Source organism: Harpegnathos saltator, unplaced genomic scaffold (assembly GCF_003227715.2).
Source record: "Harpegnathos saltator strain DR-91 unplaced genomic scaffold, Hsal_v8.6 scaffold534, whole genome shotgun sequence".
NCBI lineage: Eukaryota > Metazoa > Arthropoda > Insecta > Hymenoptera > Formicidae > Harpegnathos > Harpegnathos saltator.
In genome coordinates this window covers 446,516-468,504 of record NW_020230354.1, presented here as the reverse complement: position 1 = coordinate 468,504, position 21,989 = coordinate 446,516, and the positions used below count along the sequence as shown (strand labels likewise).

Here is a 21,989-nt window from a genome sequence, read left to right as displayed (position 1 = left end):
TTACGAGCTGCCAACGCGCGAGTTCGATCGAAACCTACAAAGACAGGAGATATCGTATTTGTGTTACTTTTCGTACTCTAGAACTTTGATATGGTTCTGCTTTGCCTAAAATCTCCATTCGAAGGCTTCACTTCGCGAAGCGATGAACGACCATTTGTCGAAAATTGTGCGTGTAATCTTTAAATTCTCGATCTTGCCTTTCCGAATCTTGCCACTTCTCCTCTTGACGTCAATCTTCTCCTCTTGAAGTCAATCTGTTTGCAGTTTCGCAAAGTTGCGAGCAGCGCACGACTCTTCGAACTCGCTGGTGGCTTTTAATGAAGCAAACATTAACGTGTCGCCTGATTGTTCTTCGTAGACCTGCCGACATGGACGTACGACGGTAGCTCGACGTACCAGGCTGATGGCGCCAACAGCGATATATTCCTCTATCCGGTGGCGATCTACAACGACCCATTCCGTTGCGGTAACAACAAGCTCGTGCTCTGCGATACCTACAATAGCGATAAGACCCCAACGAAATCGAACAAACGTAATCGAGCGAATCAAGCGATGGAGGCTATCAAAGATCAGGATCCTTGGTTCGGCATTGAGCAGGAGTACACTTTGCTCGACTTCGACGGCAGGCCGCTGGGCTGGCCGAAGAACGGCTTCCCGGGACCTCAGGGTCCTTACTATTGCGGTGTCGGCGCCGACAAGGTGATCGGACGCGAGATTGTCGAGGCCCACTACAGAGCGTGCCTCTACGCCGGCGTGAAGATCTCCGGGACCAATGCTGAGGTGATGCCGTCGCAGTGGGAGTTCCAGGTGAGCGATCTGTGTCGCCCTGATTCGGACGATCAGCGGAGACACGCTCGTGGAGATCCTCGAGTTTAATTTGATAATTGATAATTTCATCCGAGAGCGCAAGAACTTCGCTTCGCCGGGAATCCAATTCCGAGAGCCGTGTTTCAACAGAAATGTAATTTGCTCGGATTCTGCGTGTATTCATAATTTGCTCAACCCGAGATTCATACACTGGATAATCTCCTAGACATCCTCCCCGGGCAGGAGAATGCTAGATCTGGCATGTTGCGTGAGCATTTCATCAGTAACAGTTCACTTCATCAAGGAGAGAAGGGTACTCATCAAGTCAGTAGTTAAGTTGCTCCTCTCCCTGATGAAGCAAACTGAAATGTTCATGAAACGAATGTAGTGAATTAAATGAAAACAGACTGCTCAACGAAGAGAATCTATAAAAAACGTAGCTTCAGGCCGGAAGCCAGATCTAGTATCTCCCCGCACCACAAAATTTGAGATGTAAAAGAAAATGAATTGCACTCATTTGCACTCATGGTGAATTATTATCATATCTTTCTTTACCTATGGATCCAGGTGGGACCATGCACGGGCATCGACGCCGGCGACGACCTGTGGGTCGCCCGATTCATCCTACACCGCATTGCCGAGGAATACGGCGTGATCGTCACGTTGGACCCGAAACCGGTGGACGGCTCATGGAACGGCGCCGGTGCTCACACTAACTTCTCAACAAAGGCGATGCGCTCCGATAACGGCATCGCCGAGATCGAGAAGGCGATCGACAAGCTCAGCAAGCAGCACCTCAGGCACATCCAGGCGTACGACCCGCGCGGAGGGAAGGACAACGAGCGCAGGCTGACCGGCAAGTGCGAGACCAGCAACATCCACGATTTCAGCGCCGGCGTGGCCAACCGCAACGTCAGCATCCGCATACCGCGCGGCGTCGCCGAGGACAAGAAGGGCTACCTGGAGGACAGAAGGCCCAGCAGCAACTGCGACCCTTACTCTGTCTGCGATGCCTTGGTTCGCACCTGCGTGCTCAACGAATAATAAAGCCGTAGTCGATAGCGGACGTCGTGAGGGACACATACACACAAAACACAAAACACATACACAGACGCATACAAGCAGACATACATGTCATACGGATCGACACGCACACCCGCACACACCTGGAGAGCGTACAATTAACTATAAAACTGTAGAACTAACTTGTCGATATATTCAGAATAATGATGTTAATGACAAGCAGCGGTGGATCTGCTTGAGGACGCTAGTGAGGTTTCGAATACGGAGTTTAACAGCTCCCTGGATGAGACACGTGGCTTGAGTATACGAAAACGGGAGGTCCGCCGAGGCAAAATCGTGTTCGATCAACGTCAAACCTGCTGCCGAATTACATTGAGAAAGAAGAGCGGTCGGATTGGCAAAATTTTATGGCCGTTAGACAGATGAACGATACAGTTGCGTTAACGTAGTTACTAAAATTCCGAAGTAGTGAATCAATCGGTAGCTCATCACAGCAATCGTATCTATGTTCGTCTAATGAAGCTGAACGTTTCCTCGAATACTTTAGCAAAGTCTCGCTGATTCCGCTACTTTTTCTCTCAATGTACATGTACATAGCCAAGCTCGCATCTCGGGTATAAATGCGAGCCTGGAGCGCTACCGTTTGATACTACATCGAACTTCTCACAGCTCTCTTGCCACGTGAAAATCACGAGTCCGCAAGCAGATCTACCTGATGGCGCGCTTTAACGCTAAGTATGAACTTTAAACTTCATATCGTTTGATGCGAAGATCGCAGGGATCTTCGTCGGTCGAACAGCAAGGCCCCTCTTAGTGTCGCGTTTAATTGTTCCAAGCGAGATAATACCTGATTCCGAGTTTAACGTCGAATATCGCGTTTGATATAAATATCTAAAGGTGAAACATTTGGCGTCCGATCTTGTATGCAACCGGTAAGTATAAATGCGAAGGATGACTTGAGAATAAAATTGGAATCAGGAAGGGAAACAATAAGATTTTTTAATTTTATTGCTCGATCGAAAAATACGGTGTAAATGAAAGGAAATGTAATTATAATTGTAATTATTAACATTATACATTGATTTAAATTATTATATATAATTGAAAAGATTTGGTCACGAAGTGCCCATTTAATCAATAAACGCGCACGCTTTTATCAGGAGGGTGGCGAGTATGATAGTGATATTACAATGATAGGGTGTATGAGAGGGTTCGATGAGAACGTCGACACTTTTATTCGCACAAACGAAGAACGACGCCTTGTCAGTATCAGTCAACGCTCGCTCTTCGTTTAAATTCGCTGAGCGTCGATCATCGATGCCATCGGGCGCTTGAGACGCTCGGATGGACCGCGTGGGAGCGACGAGCCTCGATTGCGGTCGCGGATATAGCGAAATTGCAGGTCATTATTGATAATATAGTACAATGCGAAAATGTAATTATCTAACCTTAGTAATGCGCACGTGGGATCAATAAAAGCGAGTGAAAAAGAGGGAAGAAGAGGGGGAGAGGGAGAGAGAAAGAGGAAGAAATCAGTTTGGAGCGCGAGAGACGATCGATTCGCAACTTGCCTTCGACTTGTCTCCGCGCACGCGACGCGACGTCGCATGAAGCAGTATACTTAGCAAATATCTAACAAATTAGTGCAATTGATACAGTTAAGACAAAGGGAGAAAGTTTATTGTTTCGTATCTCGTAAGTTTATTAATTTTAAGGATAAAACCAATTTTATAGAGTCGTATATACAATGTACAATCGCAGTGTCTCTGAAAAGAAAGGTGTGCCGACCGTTGCCAAAGCGAGAATTTTGTCGGAGGCGCGATCAATGTTAAATTTTAGAGAATTATATATACACATATATATATATATATATAATATAATAATATTACCAGTAATATGACCAGTTATTAAATAAAGAAATTTTATCTTTCCATTATTCTCTTAGATTTATTAAATTTTAATGAAGCCTCGACTATTATATATACTATCTTGTTGTTGACGTGTATGAGAGATTTTTTATCATATCTGTAAATACAACAAAATAACGGAGACTTTTTGTATTAAGCTCCCGGTGCTGTAATTAAGAGTTACTTCAATTATTGTATCTCTCCGACGAAATTATGTGGCCGATGATTTTTCCTTGTTTGTACACTGACGACTCGTCGACCTAGTGTGTATAAAAATGAATTAAATTAAATTGCAACAAGTGGTGTGTTGTCTCAGGTAAAATTTTCGCTGACGAGAGGCCAATTCTTTGCATGCCTCCTAAAAATTGGAATTCCTTCGCCGGTATACACCTTCTTCCCGGAACACTTCGCATATAGATGAAAAATCTGTACACAGGAATGCTTTTTCTATACCTCCCGCAGGACGGATTTTACACATACCAGCGATGCTTATATCGATGCATTTGTACGGACATTGCATCGATATCGCGACAATAAAGTATAAGAATGTTCTGCCTCATAATTGCGCAGTATATTGCGCACGAATTCCGTCGTAATGAACACCAACGAGAATGAAATTCCATCGAGACTCCGGATTTCCCTAGGCGCAACGAAACAATAGCGATTCGAAATCGATCAATCGATCGATCGAGAGAGAGAGAGAGAGAGAGAGAGAGAGGGGCGAAGGAGAAATCACGTGTTTAAGTAGTTTTAAACACTGTTAGAAATTATTAAAATACGGTTTAAAATTTTCACATTGTACAATTGTAAACATGAAAGGGTAATCCCTAATGTGCGTAATTTAATATTAAAGAATTAATACAACAAGATATCTCAACTGCCTGTCGTAAATATAAAAAAAAACTTGTACATATATAAAAGATATAAATTATAAATGCGACTCTTCGAGCGTAATCGCGAGCTTTTAACAAGTAGATTTGTTTTGTTTCCCACTCTTGATTAACGTTCAGGTTTATATGTTTGGTGTAAAAATGTCTTTATGTTGTATCATTTTGATTTTGACAGTATGCCTTTGCACACACCGAGAAAGCCTTGCACGAGCATTCTAATGTGACTTATATGTAATAGCAGCCGAAGATGCAACGCAGCGAACTAAACTATATACTATGTGCTCGTTAAACTATGTAAATGTGAATACATTGTCGTTCTATCTCATTAAATATCGTTATAATTATCAGATTTATATATATATATATATTATTATTATTATTATTATTATTATTATTAGACTCTTATATCGTGATTATAAATTTATTATTACTATTATTAACATTATATATATGTTATAGTTCTTTTATTTTTATATGGTTGTGTATAATATATAATTATATATATATTATATTGTAGTATATATATATATATATATATATATATATATACGAATATACACGAAATCAATGTAACTTGTATATTGTATATTTTCATATTTGTATAAAGGTATTTTTTATGCTAAATGCTTCGTTGAAGTAAATTGTGTATACCATAATCAATCGTGGGCGGCTCTGTTAATTTAGCGATCTGTGAAAATCGCTATTATCAGACATCGTTATCATTATCATTGTTGTTATTGTTGTTGCTAACGGTAGCGCGAAAAAAGAGATCGGTGGACGCTTTTTGCCCTGCGGGGGAGCAATTAGACGACATCTCTGCGAAATGGAGTATACTCGCACTTGTTATGTTTATGAAATAAAGTATATTACGAACTACGTGTAGAAGAGTATCTAGAATTATATTTCCATACTCTTTTTATACATCATGTGTATATATACTAGAGGAACATGTCACTCTGTGAGAAACGCGACTATATGACATGCAATTTCTGTATAAAATATCGATACCAAATATATGCTGTACTGGCGGATAGTCCGTACCAAGTGATTATATAACTTATGTGCTCATTTCTTAAAACTACTCTCGTCTGGCCGCCGATCGGGCCATTGGGTACGCCGTAACCAGCCGATAATTCTATATACACAGGCTCGGCTTCTGCCACCTTCGCCATCGCTTTTAAATCTCTGAAACACAGGAGTGTGCAAACTAGCATTATTCACAATTATTAATACTGATTGATTACGCGAGTGATCCAAAGCATAATTATATAAGTCAATAATTTTGCGAGCGTATATAATACAATAATATAAATAGATTATTCTATCTTTTTTTTTTAATAAAAGGGAGTGTTAGATCTGAATTCTACCTGAAATGCCAGACTCCACTCGCGGGAGAATTGGAAGGTATGAATGGCGGTCGTTTTTCATTGGCTCTAATAATGCCGATGATTTCCATAGAGTCTGTAATCTTATTTTCCTGTTTGTATGTAGAACGTGCATTTCTAGGGATCCATCCACGATTCACCATAATAGTCAAGCTGAAATGATTAGTGTCATAAGGTAGAATTAAGCAATGTTAGGGTAATATAATTGCTCTCTGCATATGAACCAGTTTTGAGAAAAAAGCAAATAATTACTCGCGATCCTCTAGCTTGAAGGGTGTAATCACATAATATCCTGTGCTTGATTTGCCAGAAAATACACCACCACCTTTTTCACTCACTGCTTGTCCATCTACGATAAGGCTTCTAGGTCCCATCAGGAATTCCTTTTCATATATAAACTTTCCCTTTGCCTTAACACGATAGTATTCCTTATCATCTAATTCATATAGACTGAAAGAATATACTTGTCAAGCAGTTGTAATTCAAAGTACATAGCATTTTACAAAATTCTTATAAATTCAGATTTTTAAGTGAATATTGCAAGTTTACTCTAATGGTAGATCGATAGGCTCAGCTGTGGTACGTCTCTCCAGATTGTCTATTAGATTCAACTTCCACCGCCACCTCTTGATTTGCCATGTACCAAGTCCAAAAGTAACAATGGGTACAGCCTATATTGAGTAAATTATAACAAGTAAAAATAAACTTACATATTTTATTAATAAAGTCAAATGGTTGCTTTCTGATTTAAAGATATAGATAGCACATTATATGTATATAACTGGTAGATACAGTTTGATTCGCAAATCTTTATCTGGCTTAAGATACAAACTTGTTACTGTAATGTAATGTGCACAATTTGTATGATAAATTGTAAGTTATAATCATATTTGTTTGTAGCATTACTTGCCAACAAGCTATATCCATAAAGTCCAATGTCCATGTCCTCTCGTTGGTATTTATTCTGTATTATAACATTTTTAGGTCTTGTCATCGTACTTTTACATCTAGCTTGTGTATTCATACTACCAAAAAGTAAAACGCGTGCTTTCCTATCAAGCACATACTTTGTACTTTTCAAACGTTCGAACATTCTTCCAATTATTAAATTCATGTTTGACGTTCAATTATCCAAATTCGAGAAATAAAATTTTACGTTCTCAGTTATAAGCGATTGTCATAATTATATGAAAAATATCATTCTGTCAACAATGTTCACACTATCTTGAGCAGCTGAGAGGATCAGCTGATGTATCCTTCACAAGAACATTAAGATATTTAGGTTATAAATCATGGATCTTCCGATATACTATCTACGATATTATCGAGTCATAATATTTGAAAGTAAAAGTCTATTGATCTGCCAAATTGTATTACTCGTTAATAAACAAATTTATTTGCCATTAAGTTATTTATTTATCATTTATTAGTTAGATTATTGAGTTAGATTAACGTCAATCTCTTTCCGCATGGTCAACTGAGTAACAGAGATTTACAGAAAGACGTCAATATTCTTGTTGAAATTTATTAAATTTATTCATATAAATAAAACATTACACACAAATAACATTAACATTATTTAAAAATATAAATCTTCCTCTTCAATTAGCATACTCGTAGAGTGCGGTGAGATTTTTTTTCATTATGTTTTTTAATATTGAAGCCAAAATTCCTCTTTAGTCTGATCATTTACAAAAGACAAACGAATTAATTTCAATCATAAAAATTAAATACAAAAACTTGTAGCTTATATATTATTAAAATGTAAAACATAAAAATAAAAAAACATGTGACCAGTCATAGTATTAAGACATAGTATTAAAAATAAGAACATTATTAGGTTTATTATTGAGTTGCAAATTAAAAATAAACTGATGTCTAACTTATCGTTGAGTCGTACTACTACCTGCATTCTTCGGTAAGGAAGGTGGCGGCTCGTAGCGGAAACCTCGGAACTAATGTTCAAGACTAAATATGTTCAGAGAATATACACCTTATTAATAAGATTATTTAAAAACATCTAACCAGTTGTTAATCAAAATTTAAACCTCATTTAGTCAAAATTCGCAGCTTACTTTATCGAAATTTGTAGTTATATTCTTTATTTAAACAAATTTGTTTAATACATTTTGATTAAATTTTTGGAAACCGATAAATTGTGGTTCGAATCTTAGTTAAATTTTATTGACGCTTATAAGCTTATAACTTGTGGTTCGAATCTCGGTTAAAAAAAGTAAAGTTTAGCCGAGACTCGAACCATAAATTGTGATTTGAATTTTGGCTAAAAAAAGTAAATTTTAGCCGAGACTCAAACCACAACTTATGGTTCGAGTCTCGACTAAAATCTATCTCTTTAGTTACAAGTCTCCACAAAATTTAATCAAGATTCGAACCACAATTTACCGGCTTCCAAAAATTTAGTTAAAACATATTAAATAAATTTGCTTAAATAAAGATATAAGTACAAATCCCGATAAAGTAAAGTACGAGTCTTAACTAAGCAAGGTTTTAATTTTGATTAACAACTGATTAGACGTTTCTAAATAATTATATAAATAAGGTGTATAAGAAATATTGACCCGTTATTTTGCCGCATTTTCATTTATTATTATTTTTATTTATTATTATTATTTGGGAATGATTCACTCAATTTGTTATAAACTTATGTTTGATCCAAAATATATGTTAAAGCATATTAAAATTTAAAGTATTTAAAATATTGAACATTAGTTCCAAAGTTTCCACTACGAGCCGCCACTTTCCTTACCGAAGAATCGAGGTAGTACTTCTTTATTCAATAAAAAAAATCGAGGTAGTAATATCAACGATTAATTATCAAACATTAATTTATTTTTAACTTACGACTCAATAATTTAAAACATTTAAGTACTTTTTAAAATATTCAAGTACTTTTAGATCATATTAAGATTATAACATTGTTATTATTTTTAATAAATATATATCAAATTATATGAAAAATATCATTATCTTTTGCAATATTATAGCCTGTTAAATTTTATGTTTAAAAATTTAAAGATAAAATCTTTCAATTATATAAAATAAGTAAAATTTAATAAACTATAATTTTAGCAAGAATAATAATGGTTCAGGAAATATTTTAAAGTATAACGTTTTTAATTTCTAAGTATAAATTTGGAAGCTATACATAAAAAATCATAACATTATTGACGATCTTAATCAAGTTTATTATTTTTAAAGGTAGGAAGGCATTTCAAGCGATTAAAAATAGAAGATATTTCTTGCGATTAATATTTATTTCTAAAACAAATATATATCCTAAATTTTAATTGCCATATTTTTATATATTTATATATATTTATTTATTTATATATAAATTATAATTATAGATCTATTTACAGAGCATTAACACTTCGAGGTTTCTTATCAAAAACTCTAGCATAACAACTGATGAAAGAGTCTCTTTTTTTAGAGTACTCTTTATTCTCAGTCGTCATGTCGCATACGCAGGTGCGAAATGGTAGATGCACAAATGCATTTTAAATAATATTTATAGTCATACGTACAAATTAGCGTAGCGGATATCTTACATCGTAGATTTTTCAAAAATCCAAACGTCTTGACACGTAACGAAGGTTATTTCCTCGATTAATCGTCGTCGATCGTCGCGAAACGTGTCAATCGAAACTGCTACATTATTTATTGTACAGAAACGCGTTCTCTCTCTCGTAACGCTCGTCTACCTTCTCCAAAAATTTTTACACATGAAAATCATACACCGAGAGAATAAATAAGGACGACTCACAAGTTGGCGAAGTTCGATCTTAACCAATGTTATGATCTCAGTTCTGAAAATTCTCACTATGACACGACTTCACTGCACAACAAAAATCATTTGCACTTTTGTCACTGAATCCTCTTTCAGTTCTTTCCTCTTATTATATACGAAATATTATTCAATTTTCTCTACAGAGTGTTAATAATAAATGGTAATTTCTCTACGAAGATGATATATGTACTTGACGAATAGAACTGAACAATGTTTTGTAACTACGTATTTCGTAACATTACATTCTTTGCCTGAAGAGCTGAAAGAGCTGTGTACTTCTCATTATTTAATAATAAGGGTACACGTTACTTGCAAAACGGTATATTTTAATATGAGAATTCAAAATAAAATTAAACTTAACAGTTAACTTAATAATCAAACGAAGATTAACATTTGTTGCTTTCTTTTACATTAAGGTCGTCGTTTAACAAACGCACGCAGGTGTTTTCGCAACTCACGTATAGAGGATATAAATATCTTTCGCGAGAAGATCTCTCCCTTAATTTTATTCTCCAAACGTGGGATGAGAGATTTTCGTACGACAGATGCATCAAGAAATGACCGGCTAAAAAGTACCGTCGGACTTTGATATTCTCACCGAATAAAGATATTGATTACGCTTGAAATTTAAATCTGTAAAAGTAAATTTGCTAATTTTGCGTGTGAGAGTGTATGATTCGAAAGCATTTATAGAAAGAGAATATTAAAATTGCTGCGAATAATCATAAGTTACGGATAACAAATAATTCAGATTCAGTAATAATAAATTGTTTCTCATAATAATTGTTTGATGATGACCGATCACTCGTCGATATATCTATTCTGTATGTAAATTATGAGTACTTTCAGATCGCTTATTGTGGAAGATATTTAGTGTCTAATCAATGTGTTTGTGTACGTGTGTGTCTGTCGTTATAAAATATTGCTTTAAAAATACTTCATTCTGAATCATTACAATCTGCAACGCGGAATCACTAAACACATACACACACACACATACACACGCACACACACACACACACACATACACGCGCGCACACACCACCCGATGTTACAATCGTGCGTGAGAAGACGGTACCCGTTAGATATTCCCGATACCTTAAATGCACCGCTAAATTGCATTCTCGCTCAATATACAATAAGTGTAACGAGATAAAATATATAACTATATAAAGTATCGCGATATCCACGTTGTAATGTCCGACGACGTGGCCGTAATTAGAATTCTCGGCGATTGTAAAACCTTAGATGCATAAATTTCTATATAAAATCAAGTTCCTATAAACCTATAAAAAGAATTCATTTTTGATCCATACGGAAATTCGTCCGTAAGGACGATTCGAAATTTTGGCTTTAAATCGGATGAAGAAGATAACTCGAAGGAAACGCATCTCAAGGTAAAAAAAGACCGACCGACGTCGTGCACCGTCTCCATCGTTCAGAGTGAATTCACCTCACAGCTGGTGGCTCAGTTGTTCTTGCCGCTGTTCAGAGTGACGTCCAGCGGCTCGTCCATGCTCGCTGTGACATCCTGTTGTTGCTGAGGATTACTCGACAGATGATGAAAGAGCGTCGTGACCGGCGGATGCCTGGTGGTCGCGTGATGGTGTCCCTTCAGGGTGAGGTCCATTTCAGCCTCTTGCGGCCGCTCCCTCGTCGCCAGGATGTCACTCCGATCCACAGGACTCGCGCAGATCCGCGGCGGCGTGGCGCATCGACATTTCATCCTGTCGGGTGATTTGTCGCAAGATACCGAGTATCTGTGAACCCGCGATTGTCTTGGATTAGATACGGGAAGCTTGTGAAGTTCGAGTCGGTGAGAATCGATCGAGATTGAAAAGAGCGGAAAGTTTTTATTTATCTCCAGAGATTTCCTTCTCGGGCGTAAAAGTCTCTCAGCGCGTGCAAAGGTAAGAATCGATACTGGTCGATGCGATCCTCGCGTCCTCGTGGGATTTTGATCGATTAGCGTCAAGTGTTCCCCTTGAATTTGATTTGAGCACTTCGATTCTACTTCAATGGAAAGATGTCGCTTTTGTTTCGGGCTCAAAACTTTCAGAGTATTGTTGGCTTTGCGTGTAGGGGTGTGTTGTTCGGAGGAAACATTCGTCGAGAGAAAAGAAACGTTGAAAGCGTCTAAATGGTAGGCTTTATATAGTGAAAATAATGCTCGACAAATTTCTCACCCCGGTGGCGGCGGCAAGATCCTGAAGTCCCTGCAGACCGCGGGCGGCACAGGACCGCCGGCCTCGGCTAGTTTGTCGTTCGCTGTCGGCGAGCTCGCGAGGTTCGCTCCCGACGAGGACGACGGTGAGGTCGAGGCGGCGTCGGCGGTCCTCTCGAGGCCGCCAGGACTCACGGGGGGCGGTCGGCCGAGCAGCAGCGGAGTGGCGCTCCCTAAACCCAAGCATCGCATTCTCCACGCGTCCTGCAGCAATTGTAACCGAGCTTGCTTTCTCCACTTTGCCCGTCTGTTTTGAAACCATACCTGCGGAGGAACCGCTGACCTGACCGATCGTTGCCGTGATTCCGCCCCCTCGACCACCACCGCGGGGCGAGAAAATGGCGAACGTCACGAACGATTAAGTGAGACTAAGGGACTAAAAACGACGGGATCACGAATGATCCCGGAGGAGCTCGAACACGCGAACGGCACCGTTCGCGTTTCCGATTTTCTGCGCACCCGATACATCGCCCACGACCGACTGGCGAGTTTCCTTCATTGGTATTCACTACACCAATAAAGATTATTCTTCTACCTTGCGCATTCGGGACGCTTGATGCTTCGACGCTGTCGAATCGCCGATTCGATCGCGTTCATCATCTTCGCAAACGGTTACATTTCTTTTTCTTTTTTGTATCACTTGCATCTATAATAATCGACTAACGCAAAATTTGAATAGGTAATGGACAGTTTAGTCTAAAATATCCATTAATTATATAAAGAAATTAATTTTATTGCACACAGACACGCACACATACACGCGCGCGCGCGTTCCAAGATTTTTTCTTCTAAACACATTCCACAAAATTAATTGTATCCGCATCCCAACAAAGTCTCTTCTGAACGTATTCTAAGAAATTAACCATATCGCACTCTAGACATTTTCTCTTGGAGATACCCGAAAGACATTAAATTGTGAAAGACAGTAATTTAAGAAATCTAAGAAATTAATTATCGCGCGATCTAAGAAATTAATTATACCGCGCTGTGACATCGAAGCGCCTACGACTTGCGAGCAGTCCGCGGCGGCGACGGCGGCGGCATATTACCGGCGGCCAATTACCAGACGTCCCCCTTTACGCTTCCCTTTTACCCCTTTTGCACGGAGATTCGCGGCTGAGGAGGCTCGAAAACACTAATCGAATTTACTTGCCGAACTTCCGAGTTTCTCGCGCCCGTACGTGCCCGCTGCACAGCGGCAGCTTCGCCCCGCTCGTTTCATCAGCGTTCGCCTAATCGTTTTCGCACAATGGCCCGCGCGTAATAGCCGCTATCGCAGCCAGATGTACGCACGGCGCCTTTGTGATACGATCGAGTCGAGCAGTTTTGTTCGTGTTCTAATATCATTAATGAATTCGAGACATCTGCGCGCAAGACGACTTGATTGAAAAGTCGTCTCGTATTCCGCCCTGATATTTCCGCGATCGCTCCCGACGAGGAAATCAACCGATCGGACAATCTGCATCGCGTCACAACAATGTGACTGATTGAGTAACTCGTACTCCATACACGCGCACACACACACACATACACACACACAATATCATTAGGAGATTTGAACGTCCCGCGATCTTTGTAAATGTAAATCCCCGCCGATTACAGACGATACCAATCCGCTTTGTTTATGCGATAACGGCTCTTTATGTTGCAAATTGACGGATTAAGTTGAGCGAAGTGGAAATTTCTTTTTCTCTAATGTACGCTTTAACGCGATGAGACAATTTGATTTTGCTTGCACTTCGCGATATCGTTTGATCAATCGTTGAATAAGTTAGTCATGTAATTCGCGCATTTCTGCGATATTGCAATAATGCAAAGAACTTCTACTCGATCTGGACTGATTAAAAACTGCTGCCAATCACGAACGCTTTCGTAATTGCGTTTGAAATTACAAGAAGAGGAAAGAAAAAAAGAAATATATTAATCCGACATTTCATTTCGCATTTAGATTCGTGTTCTCGTCGATGCCTCGTTGTGAACGGTAATATTTTACACGTTTGTATCGCGTTTACACACGAAATAACAGCGACCAATGGAAAGCTGGATACCGCGGAAATAAATTGCGATCGTTAACTGGTTAATTAAACTCCCAAGCGCACTCGGAAAGCGAATGAGGCTGGACCGCGCGTGTTTCCCGTAAATAGTTTATTCGGGCTTTAATTAGTGAACGGTTTTAGGGAATGAGGTAATCCGTTGGGAGCTCGCTGGTTTCGCAGATTTTGAGGTTGCAAGTTTTCTTAGCCCTTTGGTTGCCAGGCAGGCAAAGGCGGGCATTGGCTTTTATCTCGAATAGTTTCCCAGATAAAAGGGTTGTCTTCCTACCTACCTACCGAGCAGTGGAATCGAGAATGTCTAAATTCGCCATGAGAGCCGTGAAATACTAAACTGAAGAGTATCTCCAATCGCCTTAAAGATCGCTCCGCCACGAACGATCTTTAATTAAACATTGCCAGTTAAATTGAAATTCACCGTTGAATCGCGACGTTTGTCAATCAACACTTTTCGACAAAATCGGAAAATGCCTTACGTTTAAGCAAAAAACATTTGCAGTTTGACTCTTTCAACTGCAAATTTTCAAATTTATTCTCCATTTTTTTTTTTTAAATGGGAATTTTCATTTACTTACGCGACCACAGCGCGTAGTTTGCGTTTCGGTAATTAACTGATGCAACAACATATTCGTACTAATATATCTATATCGTTAATTGTATCGTATATTATTAATGAATAAAACGTTGATTTATAGAATATATATATATATATATATATATATATATATAAGTAGTGCGAAACGCGAAATGCGATATTGAGATTCGATGTAAGAAAGGGTTAATCAAAGGGTTAATCTTCGCGTTAATATTCGCGTTTGTGATAAGCGTTAATATATAAGCGCTCGGCAACTTTCTTCTTACGAGACGCGAGATCATTTGAAAGAGAGAGAGAGAGAGAGAAAGAGAGAGAGAGAGGAAGAGAGAGGAAGAGAGAGAGAGAGAGAGAGAGAGAGAGAGAGAGAGAAGAGAGAGAGAGAGAGAGAGAGAGAGGAAGAATCGAGGCAGGAGCCGAGAATAACACTACTAAAGAGCGAAATCGATGAGATATCGCATGGTAGATTCACCTGTACACGTGCTTCCGAGAGCGATATCCGAAGCGCGACTTCCTCTCTGAGGAAAACATCGGGATAATGCGTCTTCTGAAAGAGGGACTCCAGTTCCTGAAGCTGCTGCGGCGTGAATGTGGTCCGATTGCGTCTCTGCTTGAAAAAGTCACAAGGATTCGACTATTACACACGCCATGAAACGTCAAAGCCCCGCTGTACGTACCGTAATCTCGATAAATTACGGCTGTTAAATTACTCGTCGTCTACTCAATTACGGTATCATCTCCGATATGTCATATCGGAGGTGCGGTAATATTTTTTCATTAGCGCCCGCGACATTTTGCATGTAAAAAAAGTGTGTCAGAGAGAAAGGAGAAGATATGCGAATTAAATGATATACCCGTGATTATTTCTCCTCCACTTATGACGACGAATCAAAGAGAATGCGGAGAGTCGAAAGAATTTGAGTAAATTTGAAGTAGGATACTTTGCTTTTTCGTCTCAAAGATTACAGAAAGCTAATGTCAAAATTTCCCTGCAGATTCGCAAACTAAAAAAAAATATAAATTCTTTATTTTTCGTAACATTATACGAGAAACCTGTACAATTATCTCCTGTAACTCAATAATATTGACTTGTCACTCCCTATGAAATAAATTTGACGATAATTTTCTTCAGGAATAAAAGTAAAAAATCATTAATTGTGACTCAATTTTAACGAGATATTTAGTTCGCCGGATAGAATTAGATTTAGTATATCCTTGCGATTGTTACGGTGTATATTTAATGCCCGGATGCTACTCGTATAAACAACTATTATAAACATTAATTAATTAAAAAATAAAGGTAGAAAAGTATTCAATCTTAATTGCAATATTTCGTTCATCGGATAAGATTCCATTTAACATCTTGCGATTATTACAATTTGTATTTAACGATATTATTCGACTAAATAATAATCAAAAGCGAATGTTCGCTCTGAAATTTTATTCCCTCTGCATTACCTTAATAAAATATCAGACGTTTATCTCAATTTTGATGATACAGGCGTCCTTTTACGCACAAAACGTTCCATCAGAATCACCAGCGCGCTTTTCGACCTCCGCGTGAGGTTCATCCAGATTTCATCGCGCTATCAAACTTTCATTGCTAAAACGTACAAAACACTCGAGTACTCGTACGGTTCGACTATTCGAGTATCAATGAAGCCATTATTAACGAAACTGATAAGGAAGCCGTTCTTCAAAAAGTGGAGAACGGTTGGTATCCCGCGAGGGACCGAGACCGCGCGGCGCGGCCGATCAACACCCGGGCGTCGCTTATAACTCTTAATAGAAACGAGTACAAGAAGAAGAGAAACGTACACTGACCTGACGACGACGACCGAACATGTACTCGGTGAGCAGATCGGCCTGGGGTCCGAGAGGCGACAAGTACGGGCCCGCCATGGGGAGAACGCGGCCACGGCGGCAAGTCCCGCGGCGCTACCTTGACCGGTCTCGTGCGCGGGGTTGTGCGTAAAGGACGAAGAGGACGACGCGCGACTCTCCTCGGCGACTCCACTGGCGACTCCAGCGGAGATCCTCACTGTCGCAGGACGGGTTGCTCGCTCGGCGCGAACATGGCGAGAGCACTGCCGCGAGTTGTCGCCTCGTTCCGACGAAGGGTGAGAGAGCGGCGAAGGGTGAACGAGGAGGGTGAGGGGGGAGGAAGAGAGAGAGAGAGAGAGAGAGAGAAAGAGAGAGAGAGAGAGAGAGAGGAGACGAGCAACCTTCTCGTTCGTGAGCCTCGAGCTCGCGCATCAGGGGTGGCTGGTTTGCGCGGCGCCATTGGCCGCGTTGCCACTGGGGGCGGTTCCGCCGCGTTAAGAATCGCACACACCCCTCCGCGACGGTGCAGCTACGTTGAAAATCCGCTAAATCGCGGTCTGCAACCCTCTTCTCTTCTCTCCCTCTGCTCGCTCTCCTCTGTCCTCTTCATCCTCCCTCCCCGCGTAGTCTCCGCGATGTCCCCGCCGCTCACCCTCCTTCCTCTTGCCGTCCTCGCTTTTGCTCTTTCTTCGTCATTCTTCGCCCGCGTTCCGTTCGCGCTTTATCCGTTTTCTCTCCCCGTCGTCCCTCTTCCTCCCTTCGATATATGTGTATGTGTGTGTGTGTGTGTGTGTGTGTGTTTTTATCCTTCTTCTTCTTCTTTTTCCGCGTTTCTTCTTCTTCTTCTTCTTCTTCTGCGTCTTCTTCGTCCTCCGCTGGCTCTTCCGTCGGATTCTTCTCTCCCGCGTCTTCGTTTTTTCGAACGCGGAAATAAGCTCGATCGCTTGGCGAAGGTAGTTTTCTTCGACTTCTGGGGCGAAACCTCGAAAACGGTATCGAGGACGCTATCGGGACGCAGGTGGTGGCATCGATCATCGATAGGCTTTAAACATGACGTAAGTGCATACACACGTACACCGGGTGTAGCGGAAGTCGCTTTCTCCTGACTACGTATTTCATCGCTGATTTAAACGTAATCGTGTGTGTGTGTATGTGTGAGTGAGAACGTTTCAATAAATTAATGAAAGATTATAATATTTAAATATTATAATATTTGAATATTATAATCTTTCAGAGAGAAAAAGAGAGAGAGAGAAGTATTCATTTCGCATTTAGTATTGATATTCGCATGAAATTAATCGCAAAACAAATTCTCGCTATTTATCTGCGTTTCCAAAGGACTTCATTTTAATCCGCTCGAGCCGCCGAACTTTCACATGCATACAATCGTTTGTCAATTAAAAAAAATAATTTGAAATCAAAACAACTAGTATTCTTTTTTCTAGTTCAATTAGCAACACACGTAGCTCCGAAAAAGCGTGACTTTCTTTTAGTTCACCGTGTACATACATATATGTAAGTAGTCGTATATATCTGCGGTAGAATTTGTACGAACGAGTAGCGTTTACTTGGCGTGAGAAAATTTCTTCAAAATGTCTTCGAAGCCGAAAATACCGGCTCTACAAATTGTCGTAATTTTTCCTGCATTGTTACGTTTTCTTGATTCATTATTGCTATATATTTTTTATTATCGCCATATTTAAGAACGAAGCTTACCTTCCGACGAAAGAAAAGAAAAAAGAGGGAAACAATCGTTTGGTACAAAAGTTAAAATAAATTCGTAGATTTCTGCTGCTTTTGTCGCGTCGTATACGTATAAAATAATCGACGGCGCAATCGACAGTGAAGATATCCGTTAAACTTGCCGTAAATTAGCGACGGGCTTGCCGCGGTCGTGCCGGTGGAACGGCGGATAAATATGCAATCATTTGATTGATGCAAGCTCGTATATATTTGATACATTGTGACACGCGTCCCCGGGGGATGCGCCATTTACGTTTCCCTCCGGCTCGTGTTTCTTTGATACTTAACGCATTGACTGCAAACGCGGAGACACTGCAGGTTCTTGCTTTTGCTTTCGTTTTTTTTTTCTTTTCTTTTCAATTAACAGGCAGACAGTGCGAGAGAGACCGGAATATCTGTCCTAATTATCGGGTCGATATATTTCCAATATGTTATCGCGTAAGGCAGACTTCTTCCCTCTCAGCTTCAGAAGCTAAATTTCCACTTCAGATCTGTTCCTATCGATTGAAACACAATTTCGTACGATATTAATCTTAAAATAGAAACGATTACAAAAAAGTATACGTCACGAGAGTTAGCCAGACTCCGTTTAGATAAACCATAGAAGTTGATTGTTGTTTAATTCAAGAAATTTCGTGGTACTGCGATCAAAACGAAGGCATTCTCTCACGCTCGGAAAACAGCGTCCAGCTTTATTTGTTTAATGCCGAAAATTTATTGCGGCCTTTGTCGCTCTTAATCGATTCGGAAAATCTATCGTAGACTCATGCGCGAAGAGAGAACAGTTCGTATTTAACTCCGCACGGTTGGTTCTGCAGAGATTCATTGCGATTTTTGCTCCGATCTCCTTCTCTCTCGCGTACCAGAGTTGATTAAAACATTTTAATATGTCTGTCGGTTTCTATAGACGGTGTGTATTAATACGGTTATTGAATTCCACCTCTCTGTCTCACATGTACTGTCTCTGTCCGGAAAGAGCGACAGAGAGGGAGTGAGGGAGGGAGGGGGAGAGAGAGAGAGAGAGAGAGAGAGAGAGAGAGAGAGAGAGAGAGAGAGAGAGAGAGAGAGAGAGAGACGGTCGGTGCATGCGAGCGAGAGCGAGCGAGGGAGAGAGATTGGAGAACAGAACGGCGCGGAGAAAGAGGAGAAATGAAAAGAGGCATGAATAGAAACGGTAGGAAGAAAGAAGCGCGCGCAATCTTTTTAATTATGAAAACACTGCTTTGTGTTTCATTTTGTTTTGTTGTCAGGGGGCGCTATTCTAATCGGGCGCTCTCCGACCACCCCGCGCTCCTCTTTCACCCCCCGAACCGGTACATCCACCCTCTCGTCGCCACCGCCGCCGCCGCCGCCGCCGCCGCCGCCGCCGCCGCCGCCGCCGTCGTCGTCGCCACCACCACCGCCGCCGCCGCCGCCGCCACTCCGGCGCGCACCATCTTCTTTTTTTATATTATAACGTGCGGCTCTCTCGGGCGGCTCTGATGGGTCAGGGGCGGAGGCAGGGCTGCCGGCAGGGTGCACGGCTAGAGAGGGTGCCAGGGTGAGATTGCTTTAGTAATGAATTACATAGCTCGGGGCTATGTGTCTCTGTCTGAAGAACACCACCAACGCGAGAGCGTCCGCGCTTCTCGGTTCTTTCCCTCCGCGAGCGCACGATTTTTTCTCTCTCTCTGTCTCCCCTTTTCTCCCTCACTCTCTCTCTCTCTCTCTCTCTCTCTCTCTCTCTCTCTCTCTCTCTCTCTCTCTCTCTCTCTTTCTCCCTCTGTCTCTCTCTCTTTCCCTGTTCCTCTGTTTTTTTCTTTTTTCTCTTCCTGTCGTTCTCCTTATGTTCTCGCGCGGCGTTCGACGGGCGAATCATTCTTATCAATGGTCACCGCGCGCGTGCTCGTTACACGTCGCGAATATTGCATGTCGAGGTCCTCGTTGGGTCATCATCGAGCATCTGTCTGATCCTGTCCTCCTCCTCCTCTTCTCCGCCGGTTTTTGCTTATTTTTTAGCGCGGTCTTCGATGAGAAACCGCGTCAAGTCAAATTGTTAATGGTGTCGCACGGCGTTCCTGCGAGAGGTGCCTCGTGTTTTTCGCATCCCCTTGCCGATGTCCCACGTTGTTTCCAACGACGAGTAATTTTAATTTTGCTCCGTGAGTCTGTCGAATAAAAGATTTGTCCTATTAAAACAAGAATAGACACTTGTTCGTTACGATGATGTAAAACGTCGCTCGAATGAAATTTAACCCATTTGTGTCCGTTTTATATAAACATTTGAGAAGCGCGAAGATCTCGAAACGAAGTCCAGCAGCTTAAGAATGCCCGACTGAAGTTCGTGAAGTTTTCTCGTTATCGCATTGGTGTAACGCGAATGTAAAAACTTCGCGCGCGTCGAGACAATGCGTCGCGTCGCATTGACGTCTCCCGATTACGATCGCGATTACTTGCAATCGCAATTCAGTCGTCACTCTCTGTCCCGAGTATGCTTCTGTGTCCGTCGCAGTGGGAAGATTTATTTATTCCGAAACATCGTCCAGATAAAATCTGAAAGGCCGTCGCGCATAAAATATTAATCTCTCGTTTCATCGATCATGCCGCCGCAATTTGAATTTTTCACTAAATTCTTACGTCGCTTTTTCGCATCGGGATAAATTCCCCGTCGATGAAAGCTCGTATCTATCGAATTGTTTGTACAATTTACATTTTTATACGATTCTACTCTTTGTCCCATTATATAGTTAGTCCCATTTATATCTCGTACAATCCTACAAAAACTTGCATTTCTGTAGAATCAGCAGATGTTTCATACAATTATCATATGCAGCTACGAATATTAATATTAATTGTCACTTTATATTAATTGCTATCGCACGTTGTCGTAATTTTATTGCGACATGTTATTAACGTCGCGGATGTTTTAATCGGCATGATACAAGCACGCTGGGGTGCGTCAATTAATTAAACATATGGATGTAGGCAGCTAATCAGCATTCTATCTTTTCGCATGAAGTTCTCCGGTAGTACAACCGCCGTAAAATGGAAAGGCTGCTCGCGAAAAGCAAGAAAGGCAGGCGAACGAACAAACTCGCAAAATTCCTTTTCATTTGCATTATTACGGTAATGAGACTGAAAAGCCGGAAAATGTCGGGCTTTTGTCACAGAGGGATTGTCCGCCTGGTCCATTCATTGATTACGTCGGTAGAGAGACGGGGTATACGCGGTACATAATATCTCAGCCAATCCACCCTAAAGATAATGAGTGGTGGGCTTTGCCTTTCTATTTGTTGCTCTAAATATCTCGATATATAACTGGACGCCAGCGGATTGCGCCCGTCGGTCTAATAGGGCGCAATTACACGACATTAGCCGCGATCCTCGCTGGATTTCTCGCAATTAATCGTCGCTGTCTCGTAACGATCGAGTAACGGTTGGAATAAACGGATAAATCGGTAATTAAAATAAGCTTTGAAGAGGAAAAACAAAATGTCCAGTGGCGAATTATATGTATTTCGTGTAAAACCTCCAAGGAAGGAATTTTGAGGATAATCGAGGATATGTACGAAGGACAAAAACGAAAAAGAAAATTAAAAAAAAAGAAATAAACTCGAGAACGCGGGAACGATATAGCGACATGGCATCTTACCCGTCGCTTATTACGGAAATGACAAATATCTGGACAGACGGTTCGCTCTTTAAATGCGCGTTACTTAATTTGCGAGGCACGCGAGATATGTTAGCGGGATCTCA

The 21,989-nt window shown here is 40.7% G+C and overlaps 3 protein-coding genes across 7 annotated transcripts in view; 1 reads left to right on the top strand and 2 right to left on the bottom strand.

The window, feature by feature from the left end:
• Gs2 (glutamine synthetase 2) overlaps positions 1–3,459 on the top strand; it is a 31,102-nt gene extending 27,643 nt beyond the window's left edge. For both annotated transcript variants that reach the window (XM_011147220.3, XM_011147218.3), the window contains exons 3-4: positions 359–807; positions 1,375–3,459. In XM_011147220.3, coding sequence (XP_011145522.1) covers positions 359–807; positions 1,375–1,851 — 926 coding nt within the window. In that variant the 3' untranslated portion in view covers positions 1,852–3,459. The remainder of the gene's footprint in view (positions 1–358; positions 808–1,374) is intronic.
• Positions 3,460–5,501: 2,042 nt separating this feature from the next.
• On the bottom strand, positions 5,502–7,388 carry Surf1 (surfeit locus protein 1). Of its 2 annotated transcripts, none has more exons than XM_011147221.3 (5): positions 6,923–7,388; positions 6,562–6,683; positions 6,265–6,462; positions 5,995–6,165; positions 5,502–5,812 (listed from the first exon to the last, which is right to left on the bottom strand). In XM_011147221.3, the coding sequence occupies exons 1-5, from the start codon at positions 7,124–7,126 to the stop codon at positions 5,599–5,601; spliced, it is 909 nt and encodes a 302-aa protein (XP_011145523.1). In that variant the 5' UTR covers positions 7,127–7,388; the 3' UTR covers positions 5,502–5,598. The 2 variants fall into 2 exon arrangements, with proteins under 2 accessions (XP_011145523.1, XP_011145524.1); XM_011147222.3 differs by having other exon boundaries at positions 6,919–7,109.
• Positions 7,389–9,384: 1,996 nt separating this feature from the next.
• Positions 9,385–16,857, bottom strand: LOC105186783 (retinal homeobox protein Rx3). Of its 3 annotated transcripts, none has more exons than XM_025303157.1 (4): positions 16,506–16,857; positions 15,160–15,294; positions 12,007–12,248; positions 9,385–11,580 (listed from the first exon to the last, which is right to left on the bottom strand). In XM_025303157.1, the coding sequence occupies exons 1-4, from the start codon at positions 16,587–16,589 to the stop codon at positions 11,289–11,291; spliced, it is 753 nt and encodes a 250-aa protein (XP_025158942.1). In that variant the 5' UTR covers positions 16,590–16,857; the 3' UTR covers positions 9,385–11,288. The 3 variants fall into 3 exon arrangements, with proteins under 3 accessions (XP_025158942.1, XP_025158940.1, XP_019698598.1); XM_025303155.1 differs by having other exon boundaries at positions 12,007–12,308; positions 16,506–16,852; XM_019843039.2 differs by having other exon boundaries at positions 12,007–12,308; positions 16,512–16,849.
• Positions 16,858–21,989: the final 5,132 nt, after the last annotated feature.